Source organism: Hyalella azteca, unplaced genomic scaffold, assembly GCF_000764305.2.
Source record: "Hyalella azteca isolate HAZT.00-mixed unplaced genomic scaffold, Hazt_2.0.2 contig14233, whole genome shotgun sequence".
NCBI classification, from domain to species: Eukaryota; Metazoa; Arthropoda; class Malacostraca; order Amphipoda; family Hyalellidae; genus Hyalella; species Hyalella azteca.
In genome coordinates, this window is record NW_025944124.1 from 60,953 (window position 1) to 73,269 (window position 12,317).

The 12,317-nt window shown below is 38.1% G+C and overlaps 1 protein-coding gene across 1 annotated transcript; it reads left to right on the plus strand.

The window, feature by feature from the left end:
* Window positions 1-579: 579 nt before the first annotated feature.
* On the plus strand, window positions 580-9,999 carry LOC108666396 (putative methyltransferase DDB_G0268948; the record flags this gene model as incomplete). Its single annotated transcript, XM_018153267.2, is given in 7 exon segments — window positions 580-650; window positions 2,325-2,469; window positions 5,656-5,739; window positions 5,804-5,967; window positions 6,569-6,693; window positions 7,961-8,046; window positions 9,896-9,999. Coding segments are annotated over 6 exon segments (674 nt in total), but the record flags the coding sequence as incomplete, so codon positions are not given.
* Between the last annotated feature and the right edge of the window lie 2,318 nt (window positions 10,000-12,317).

A 12,317-nucleotide genomic window follows, 5' to 3' on the forward strand; every position in this document is an offset into this window, starting at 1 on the left:
GCTGTTTGGAGTAAGTATAGATGTTGCACAGGCAATACTTTATTATTTCCTTGTGCTCTGTTTCAAATTAGCACACATTTAAGACCATATACTCATAAATGTCTCATTTCAATTCGCAAAAACCTGTATTGAGCCACATGAGATTCGTCAATAATGAACAGATTTTATTCAAATTTTAAATATAAGTAGATAATATCAGTAATTTGTTGACGGAATTTTTTCAAATTTTTACATGAATTACTTTTTTATTAATACGGAAAACCTAACTTCACGTTCACCTCGCAGGTTAGGTCCTAGTCAGGTCAAATCTCAGTATTTTGTGGCATTAGAAAAAAGTAATTTATGTAAAAATCTGAAATAATTCTGTCCACAAATTACTGATATTATCTACTTATATTCAAAATTTGAATAAAATCTGTTCATTATTGACAGATTTATGGGTGTTTGAGTTGAAAATGAAGTTAGGTTTTCCGTATTAATAAAAAAGTTATTAGTGTAAAAATCTGAAAAAATTCCGTCCACAAATTACTGATATTAATCAGTCGCCGGCTGTCAGCGTCGGGGGATGCATGCCAGGTTGCTTAGGTGCCTGGATGACAATATCTATAGCATTTAGATGGTTGATTTTGGCCCCAGAGCTGATTTAAGAGGTAATTAAACCGTAATTTGCTGGTCTACGGCTGCGCACCCAGCACCGCCGGCGGCCAACGCGGTTGAAGAATGGAGACAGTTTCGTTCACGGCGAACGTCCTGTGTCATTTGAGCAGAATTTAGCTCTCTAAAAAACGGTGAAATTGTTTTCGAAGAATATGCTTATACTAATTACCAAGAATAATCCGTCAAGTTAGCTAATTCTTTATAAATTCGACTGGCTTTCTGTTTCTCCCCGGCCCCAGACTAGAGTAGGTATGTGCACAAAAAAAAATTTCTTTGATCGTAATGAAAATTAAATATATGATCTGAAAGGAGAAAAAAATCTGGAGCAAAAAAATTCCATATAATAATGAATTTAAGTGGAATAAAAGTAGCCTAGCTAAAAAAAAAGCATAGGTACCTAGTGGCTAGTGGCAATGCAGAGAGTTTTCTAGACACTCCCTCAAGTTTATTTTTGAGTCCTAAAAAAACTGTCCTATAAGTAGACCAGTAACTGAGTAAAGTATCCTGATTCCTGGATACCACATCCCAGCAATCCAGCATTATCATAAATAAGAAATAGGTTTAAATCTTGGGTACATAAATGAGGAAATTAAAAATGAACTGATTCTAAAAAATCTCTGGTTTGTCACTATGGCCCGCTGGTGTAGCCTTGTAGGGCGTTGTAGCCTACTAAGCCTAGGCTACTTCAACTTATAGAGTTGTAGCCTTTAGGTTACACTGGTACATATTTATTTCATTTCTAACTAAAATAAAATATTTGATTGAAATTTTGACTGCAAGTTGGTGCTGTGGGAGAAACTGGTATGCCTGATAGGCTGATAGATAATTTTAGATATGAATGGTATAAAATAATAAATTTATCAAAGGGCAGAATATATTCCAGCTTCATGGTTTTGAAACCACAATATAAGTGAGCTTGAAAATGATGAATAAATCATAAAAATATCATTAATTAGTGGCGCCCCCAAATATGGTATATGTAACTTAATACAATACATACTTAACTTAAACTTGATCATTGCAAACAAAGATTCTGGACATTAAAAAAAAAATCCATTAAATAAGAAAATAAAAAAATATATCAATCAAACAAGAGACATCCAAACAATTCTATTACAAATCTGAGGTACTATACAATTGAAACAGTTTGTCCACTTTTGATCCTCCTTTTCATTCATATTCAGTCACCGGGCAGAGCACTGTATCTCAGGAAATCAGCTGTAACGGTATCAGCTTTTTATCAGTGAACTTCCTTAGAATTCTTAGAATTCTAGCCTGCTTCCAGTACTGTTAGTAATGGATGAGCACACTGTGCATGCTTCAAACGTTTTAAAATTGAGTTTTATTCCAAGTGTCCCGGTTTACCCCGTTCCCAGCCTCCCAGGGCCAGGGGTAATTAGGGATGCTTTTATTTTGTGTCTGGCACCTTGCAAATAGCACATGGAATTTTTTGGAGATGCTATGCAATAGCCCTTGCAAAGGCCTTTGAAATGAGCCCAAACTTGTTTATTAAATGTTTCATGGTAAGAAGTTATTAATGAAAGACGCTCAAAACCGTCCCTTATTAGGTATTCCGTTTGGTGGTAGGATTTTGTCTCTTACTGAAAGCTAAGTAAAAGTTATTAGTTTTAGAATTTTTTATTGTCTGCTTCTCTCTTTTTGTGCAGTTATCAAGACCAAGAATAGCTTTCTTTCCCAATTATGACATCACGTTATTTTGAAGGTGCAAAACATGCACTGGATTATGCTAAATTCCGACCTACGCCCTGTCCAGCTCTTATTTCATCTATTATTAATTTCCTGAATACTAAGGTAAGAAAATATTTGGCACATCCTTATAAAACAAAATGAGTTCTGTAAGATAGTAGCTAATGAGATATTTAGAGGAAAATTAAATATGACCTTTAACTTTGAGGACGAAAATGTAGAAAAATTTAGGTAAAAATTAATGGATTTGAAGGTAATAGGAAAAAAATGAAAATTATAGTTTTTTATTTGCTTGAAATAATGTCCAGAAAGTAACACAAAAGTTTACCATTTAAATAGCTCATTGCAGTCTTGTACTTCTACTTAATGACGATTCTATGGAAAAGTACTTGCATCGTTTGGAAGATAAGTAACTTCATGTTCTGAATAATTTTCCTAAATTAAAACCAATGTTTACCTAATTGCCAATGGAGCTATTTTTTAAATTTATGCTCTGAACATTGTCAGAATTTTCTGTTTATCTGCTTGATTTTTAATTGTCATGCCAACAGCTAAGTTTTTGTGTGTTGCCATGTATAATTGTCTGATTTGTGTGTTGCCATGTATAATTATGTCAAATTTATGTGTTGGCATGTATAACTGTGTCAAATTTATGTGTTGCCATGTATAATTACAGTGTCAAATTTGTGTGTTACCATGTTTAATTGTGTCAAATTTATGTGTTGCCATGTATAATTACAGTGTCAAATTTGTGTGTTACCATGTTTAATTATGTCAAATTTGTGTGGTGCCACACATAATTGTGTCAAATTTGTGTGTTGCCATATATAATTAATTATGTGTATTGCCATGTATAGTCATGTGTGTTGCCATGTATAGTTATGTCTAATTTGTGTGTTGTCATGAATAACTGTGTTGGCATGTATGTATAGTTTTGTCTAATTTGTATGTTACCATATATAATTATGTGTGTTGCCATATATAGTTATGTGTGTTGCCATGTATAGTTATGTGTAATTTGTATCTTGCCATATGGGTACAAATAATTATGTGTGTTGCCACATATAATTATGTCAAATTTGTCTACTCCAAACTACTAGCTTTTAGTATTTTTTAAATAACTCCTTTTTTGCAGCTTGTTAAGAATAGGTTTAATTTTTTAGTCATGAGTCATGACCTCGCAATATTTTGTAAGTGCAAAACGTGCACTGGATTATGCAAAATTCCGGCCTGTGCCTTCTTCAGCTCTCATTTTGTCTATTATTAATCTACTTAGGATTAAGGTAAGGAAATACTTTGCAAATTTTTATATACAAAATGAATATATCAATGATTAATCATTTATATAATCAACAAATTTGCTTGAAATCTTTTAATAAATTATTAAAATCTATTCTAGTTATAACAAATTTGTCAAATAGGGTAATAAGGGACAGGTGGGGTAAATTAGGACAGTCCTCCACCATGGCATAAAATGTTATAGCAGCAAAATTAATTGAAATATTGCAAAACTAAAAATAGTGGTGTAAACTTCAACATTTTTCCTATCTATGTAGCAGAATGGAAGTTAAGAAATCATACATTTACTGGTTCTAAAAAATCCCTGAAAAAAAATGTTGAAAAGTGATATTTTGAAAAAGTACTTGTGCTAAGGTCTGCATTAGAAAAATATTTGCCATATCAAAAAATTTGGCTTGAAGAAAAGTTGCAGACATGTGTCAGCTTTAAAACTTCATTGACAAAATTTTAGTACCTCAATGCAAAACAAAATAGAATAAAAGTGTCGGTACTGAAGAAATAGGCCCATGGCCTGTTGCCGATTCTTGAATTTTTCGTGACTTGATTCACAATGGATCCGGCCTTTGTAACCCGATCATTCCATAACTGACGATTGATTGAGATAGCTGCTGGACTTTAGCCTGGTACGTAAGATGCTAGGCATTTGAAGACTGAACATATGCTCCTGCATAGCTTCATCTAGTCTGTTCTTGAAGGCATTCATACTCGGAGCGTCAACAATGCTATCAGGGAGGCTGTTCCACATGTCAGTGACTTGAAGCAAGAAGAAATATTGTCGCATGGCCAGCCATTTCCGCATGATGGGATAATAAGGGACACCCCCCTAAAGGGGTCCTGTACGTAGGACCCCTTAAAATGCATAAGTACAGGACCCCCTAAAATGCATTTACATTAGAACCTTGGATAGCGAAGGCTCCAGTTAACCAAAAAATTTATTAACAACAAAGAATTTTGATTTTACCTTCATCAGCAAAAAATTCACCTAATGAGAAATTAATGCACCATCAGCTACCACAAAATTGTGCATAGAATATCATAGCTAGAATTGTGCATTGGGCAACATAGAATGAAAAGTAATGAACCTAAACTATCATTTATTTCTCTAAAAAAAATATGATGGTTGTCACTAAAATATTCCTTTCTGTTTCAGGTATGTTTTTATGATCTTATTTTGTTATAGTGAATTCAATTGAACCAATTAAAAAATTGTTATATTATAAGCCCAGTCCTGTAAGCTTTCAGGTACAGAAGAAATGTTATACAGCTGCTGATATGAAGCTTGCAGTGGACAAGGTTGTTGTAAATGCTCAATAACATGTCCATGGATACGGTAATATCACATCAATAATATGGTAATATATATACATGGCAATATATCAATACAGGAAAAGCAAGTACAAATCACAGAAAATGTCATTTATTCTACATCTACATCATCTACAAAGGAAGAGGAGGAATTCAGAGTACTGTTAGTAATGGATGAGTACAATCTGCATGCTTCAAACATTTTAAAATTAAATTTTATTTCAAGCATCCTGAATTACCCTGTTCCCAGTGGTAATTTGGGACACTGTTCCTTAGCGTCTGGCACCTTACAAATAGCATAGGTATATATGGAATTTTTTCAGAGATGCTATGCGATAGCCCCAGCAAAGGCCTTTGCAATGAGCCCAAACTCCTATGAAATGTTTCATGGTAAGAAGTTATTAATGAAAGAAGCTTAAATTTGTCCCATATTACCCCATTTGATGGTACATTTATTTATCATGCTTTGTTTGTCAGTATGATTGCATTATGCTTACATTTTCAAATGTGGTTTCAAAATCATCTTTAATTTTTCAATGAAACTTTTCTCATAGAAGAGAAACTATTGTTTAGTTCTGGAGAGATTTTCCTTACCTAAAACAGTGCAAGCATCAAAACCTAGATGCTTTGCATTAAAGCTTTATTATCTACATGAACTTTGTGTCTTGAAATCTTTTTTTCTTCCAGCTGCCAAGTGAGAAGCATGACTGCTGCATTGACGTTGGCTGTGGGTCTGGTCAGAGCACCCATTGTCTGGCCCCGCACTGCTTTGGATTAAAGCTTTATTATATTTATCTACATGAACTTTATGTCCTAAAATCTTTTTTTCTTCCAGCTGCCAAGTGAGAAGCATGACTGCTGTATTGACGTTGGCTGTGGGTCCGGTCAGAGCACCCATTGTCTGGCCCCGCACTTCAAAAGAGTTGTGGGCGTTGATGTGTCGCCTGCTCAGATTCAAATAGCTCAAGATGCGCAGAAGCCCAGCAATGTTACTTATCAGTGCGTTGCTATGCCATTTATTTCAGTTTAAATATCAGTCTGATCTTGGACAGTAAAATTTATCAATTTACACCACAGCTTGGTTTGCTTTCCTGGATTTCATGTTTGTGCTTTCTTTGTTCTATATAAGCTAGAATTTGTTATCCGCTAGAGATTAAAATTGGATAATGTTCAATATAATATGGTATTATGAAGTGTTATGAATATGAAAAATAATGAAAATATGAATTTATGGTATTAGGAAGTGTTGTTTATTGAAAATAATATTGTTGCATTGTGATTTATATAATCAAATGTATAGTATTATTTATAATATTTGATTTAACCTTTGAAGTATAACTTTGAGCTTACAAAATAACTAAAACCTTAATCAAATGCCCTGGGTGACTCCAGCAGCTCTGATGTGCCCTTGGTAAATTTTTTTCTTGCTCCAAGGTTTTTTTACTTCAGAAGAATTTTTTTAATTTACTTCTTCAGAATTTTTTAACTTTTTTACATCTCTGCAGTGTTGGGCTATTTAGTAAAATTTTTAGCTTTTTTACATCTCTGCAGTGTTGGGCTATTTAGTATACAATCCAACTCATAAATTTATTTCTTGCAGAGTTTGTGAGGCTGAGAAATTGCCAGTTGAGGCAGGCTCGGTGCAGCTCGTGAACTCCTGCCAGGCCTGCCACTGGTTCAACCTTCCTGCCTTCTTTGCTGAGGCTGATCGGGTCTTGGTGCCTGGTGAGGCTGATCGGGTCTTGGTGCCTGGTGAGGCTGATCGGGTCTTGGTGCCTGGTGAGGCTGATGAGGCTGATTGGGTCTTGGTGCCTGGTGAGGCTGATGAGGCTGATAGGTCTTGGTGCCTGGTGAGGCTGATTGGGTCTTGGTGCCTGGTGAGGCTGATCGGGTCCTGGTGCCTGGTGAGGCTGAGAATGTCTTGTGCCTGGTGAGGCTGATAAATCCCTCAGTCTTTAGTTATATTAACTTTTATATATATTATATATAGGTATTTTATATACGGTATTAACTTTTTATATTTTCAACAGAGGAAGCAGACATCATTGTTGATCTGTATATATGCAATTCATTGTTGGCATGGCTGTTGATATGTTGATTCTCATGGAGGTTCTTTATAAAAAAATTAATCACATTTGCTTATAAAAAAACCTATATCTTGGTTGATCCTTGGTCTGTTGCAGTTCTATATCTTCTTCACTCCGGTATTGCTGCCATCCCATTAAATATGCCACTGATCCAATCATCAAATTAGGTAATCGTTTAAATAGTAAACATCTCATTAAATATACCACTGATCCAATCATGAAATTGTAATCGTTTAAACATTAAACATCCCATTAAATGTGCCCCTGATCCAATCATCAAATTAAGTCTTGGTGCCTGGTGAGGCTGATCAGGTCTTGGTGCCTGGTGAGGCTGATCAGGTCTTGGTGCCTGGTGAGGCTGATCAGGTCTTGGTGGCTGGTGAGGCTGATAAATCCCTCAGACTTTAGTTATATTAACTTGGCATTTCAACAGAGGAAGCAGACATCATTATTGATCTTAGATCTCGTGGGCATTATGTTACCTACTATTTGTATGCAATTCATCTGTTGGAATTCTATATCTTCTTCACTTTGGTATTGCCGCCATCCCATTAAATATGCCACTGATTTGATAATCAATTAAGTATTTGATTAAACATTAAACATCCCATTACATATACCACTGATCCGATCATCAATTAAGTATTCATTTAAACATTAAACATCCCATTAAATATACCACTGATCCGATCATCAAATTAAGTATTCATTTAAACACCTTTAAACATCCCATTAAATATACCACTGATCCAATCATCAAATTAAGTATTCGTTTAAACACGTTTAAACATCCCATTAAATATACCACTGATCCGATCATCAAATTAAGTATTTGTTTAAACACGTTTAAACATCAAACATCCCATTAAATATGCCACTGGTGAGATATGAAGTTATGTGTGCAGGAGGCGTAGTGGCGCTGCACGGCTACAAACTGCCCGAGTTTGTCAACCATCCTGACAAGGACAAGGCGCAGAGTATCCTCATGCAGGTTAGCCTGACAAGGACAAGGCGCAGAGTATCCTCATGCAGGTTAGTCTGACAAGGACAAGGCGCAGAGTATCCTCATGCAGGTTAGTCTGATGTGACCTGATTATACGGTATTTCTATACATAAATACGGCATCTATATACCTTATATGTACCTACATACGGTATATCAATACAGACATACGGTATCCATATGCGGTATATCACTATATGTACATACGGTATCTATCTATATACACTTGTCACCGGACGCCTGCCGCAACTATTAAACTTGTCAGAACGATCAGAGCCCTTACGGCCAAATGCCGGTAACTATCTTGTAAAAAGTTCAACTGCACTGGGATTTCTTTCATTAAAACTTCGGTTACACAAGTAAAACTTGCCTTTTATTCCAGTAAAGAAAACTTAAAATCAACACGTTGAATAAAATAGTACAACCAGCACGAGAATCATTAAACCGTTTGATGAAGCGTTTATAGCACAGCCACAAGAACTAGCGCTAGGGCACAAGATCGCTAGTGGAGCAACGGAGCGAGGCGAGTTCAGGTATGAACCTCACTTTAGAGCTGGCGGGACACGACTGACTACCTGACTCACAGCCGCTCAGACCTGACCTTACTGACTACCTGACTCACAGCCGCTCAGACCTGCCCTTACTGACTACCTGACTCACAGCCGCTCAGACCTGACCTTGCACTACGTCGCTACCGCCCAAGTAAGGTCCGGACATCAATGTTACCAAGGCGGCTACGCTAGATGTGGCTGTTGGTATGCCCACAAGATAAAAATGAACACGGCTAATAGTGAACGAAGTTCATCGTTCACACACTGATAATACGGTATCTATACAGAAATGATTGAGACTTCGTCCCAATACTAGCATTTATTGCCATGTGCACACAAATGATGTACTTTTTATTTTTTCCTGTGTGGGTTATCCTGATCCAGTTTGGCTTTTAAATACGATATATCAGAGCTGCATGCAGAAAATGTCACTATTTGGTCAATGCGACATTCATTTTTCTGAGTGTAATTGATTGGTACAGCTAGCTTATGTTTTTTCTTTCCTATTTTTTAATGTATTTTTTGTCTGCTTTTAATATATATTTTTTTATTGCCGGCTAATTAATCCTTTTTTTGCGCATTTTCTCATTTATGGAAAAAATGCACTATTGTGCTCGCCATGTCCGTCTGTCTGTCCGTCCGTCTGTCCGTCCGTCTGTCCGTGACTTCACGTTTTCGTCGACGAGAAAATGCGCTCTCTGTCACTCACTGCAGTGAGTACTGAGTTATATTATTCTGTGAGCATTATTAGTGGGCACTACAATGCCTGTCTACTATAGATTATCATGGTATTGTATCATTTCAGTAGAATTTGTTATTTAGCGTAATCAATAACCACATATATGTTGGTTAACCCCTAATATGCATCAAATTAATGGCCCTAAAAACATGATGACGTTGCATGTGCAAAAAATATTCCTGTACTGGTGATCATATTCATCATTTATTTCAGCTAGAAGAGAAACATGAACCAATCTTTCTATTATGGATTGAGGGGTAAAAATTCTTCAAAGAGAAACATGAACCAATCTTTCTCTTATGGATTGAGGGGTAAAAATTCTTCTATTTAGCCTCAAACATAAAAAATATAACTCAGTACTCACTGCAGTGAGTGACAGAGAGCGCATTTTCTCAAAATTTACGAAAACATGAAGTCACGGACAGACAGACGGACATGACGAGCACAATAGTGCATTTTTTTCCATAAATGAGAAAATGCGCTAAAAAGAAACACTCTTGAACAATATTCTAGCAGCAGAACAATAAATGATGACAATGTATGGGCAGTTCTATGAGGGGGAGTTGGCCGGCTGCTGGGCAAAAGAGAGATTCGAAGTCGACGAAGGCTACACCGACGACCGCTTCCGCATCCCATACCCCGACTTCTTCAGGTAACGAACATTTCTTTTGTGTTGTAGATTTAGGCTGTACAAGGAATTTACGGCAAAGAAAACGCCAAGAAAATTCACCATATCGATATTGAAAACGTTTTGGAGTCCAGCTCCATCGTCAGTTCGACTAACTAAACATGAATAAAATCACTTTAAAAGTCAAAATTCAAAGACAGAATGTACCAACTCTGAAGGTAGGGGCACCCAGCCCTCTATGCAAATAAACATTTATTTCAACCTTAGATGCCAGGTGGGAGGCTATGCCAACTCTGCGGGAGATTTCTCTTGTAATGAACAACATTTCTATTGGGTTGTAGATTTTGTCTGTACCAACTCTGAAGGTGGTGGCATCCAACCCTCTATGCAAATGAACGTTATTCCAACGCTAGATGCCTGATGGGAATCTGCACCAATCTGCGGGAGGTTGCTCGGGTAACAAACAACATTTCTGTTGACTAGTAGATTTAGGCTGTACCAACTCTAGGGGTGGCGGCATCCAACTCTCTATACAAATGAACGTTATTCCAACGCTAGATGCCTGGTGGGAGGCTACACCAACTCTGCTGGAGATTTCTCTTGTAATGAACAACATTTCTGTTGCGTTGTAGATTTAGGCTGTACCAACTCAGGGAGTGGCGGCACTCAGCCCTGTATGCAGACGAACGTTATTCCAACGCTAGAGGTCTGGTGGGAGGCAAAACCTACTCTGCGGAGGTGGCACCTTTGTGGCTTGGGGTGACAGCACAACACATGATGCCCTTAAATTGCCAAGCTTTTTATGCTATTCTCGTAAAGCAACATTGGTGTTCTATTGTTTATTTGGCCTATGTTGAAGCGCTTTCACCCACTAAACAACATCAACAATTTTATTCAACATCTGCAAGCGTGTCAACTTGGTCTCAGTCACGATGTCTCAATAGACTCTTAATAAGTTAATGATATGCATCTGATATGTAATTTGAACTTCCCTGTGATTTCTGCTTGTTGATTAGGCTTTGATATTTTGAGCTAAGCTAAATTGAACTATGCTATTAATCGGCTGCTCCGTCACTACCTTCGCGCTAACTTTATTTAGTCTAAGAATCAGATAAGTCGGAATGTTGTACCGCACACTTGAAATAAATGAAGACCCTGCTCGAGACTCGAGATGCTATGAGGCTTGCTCTGTGCCTCGGCTAGTTAACGCTTCTTTTGTCCCTAGTAGCATCAGGTGGAGACTAGTAAGCCCTCGGGCGCCAGCTATTTTTGTGACTCGCGTTGTTTTTATCGCATTTCTAATTTATGGAAAAAATGCACTATTGTGCTCGCCGTGTCCGTCCGTCCGTCTGTCTGTCCGTCCGTGACCACGTTTTCGTTGACGAGAAAATGCGCTCTCCGTCACTCACTGCAGTGAGTACTGAGTTATTGTTTTTTGTGATATTTGGCTTTGACGTCTCATGCGTACGTCTCCTTTGGTGGGCGATGGAGGGCCACTGGATAGGGAAGAGGGAAGTTGGGTAAAGAAAGTGGCTAGGAAGACCGCAGCCTTCACATGACTGCCTTACAGTGAAGAGACGCTTAAGTTAGTGGGGACAGAGGAGCAGGCAGAAGGATGATGGATCCCTGCACTCAGGGCAAGACAATTAGTTAGCGTTCAACCTTGAAAGTATAGGACACTAAGTAACTGCATGATCGTAAGGCAGAGCCGCGCGATAAAGGCTGGGGATGCAAGGCCTCATCAGGAGCATTCAGAAAGGGAGGCGTAGGGAGACGATGAAGTGGCCAGGACTTTTAGGTTACCTGCAGTCGCTGCAACGCGAGAAAAGATTTCCATGCGGAGTGATACTGCGCCTCCCCGTAGGAGCCGGCGATCATGATGTCGTTCGTCTGTAGGGGCACCGCAAGATTGCCGAATCTTGACACGAGGGAAGCTTTAATAAGTCGAATCCTTCTACCAGGAGACAAAGACGACACGAAATGAAGAAATATAGAATGACTGTATGGCGCTGGTGAGAAAGTGAGAAACTGATGTCAGCTCCAGGTGGCTGTATGAGAGGAGAACGCCTGTCTCACTGCGCAGGTGGTCGATTTACGTAATTTTTAAAGCACCGGTGGCTGACGCCTGTGCCGTAAACTTCGCGTAATCTCATTGTGATCTTTGGTCTGGGTTTACAATTCTATTCGCGTGTCACAGAGTTAGCTTGGTCACATGACTGGCCATAGGCTTGGTCACATGGCATGGCCCCTCGTGTGGGACTTCTGACGCTTGTCTGGGCTCGTCAGAAGTCCTATGGGATTTCGCGCTCCTAGGGGGATTGTTCCTGAGCGCCCCACCGCTG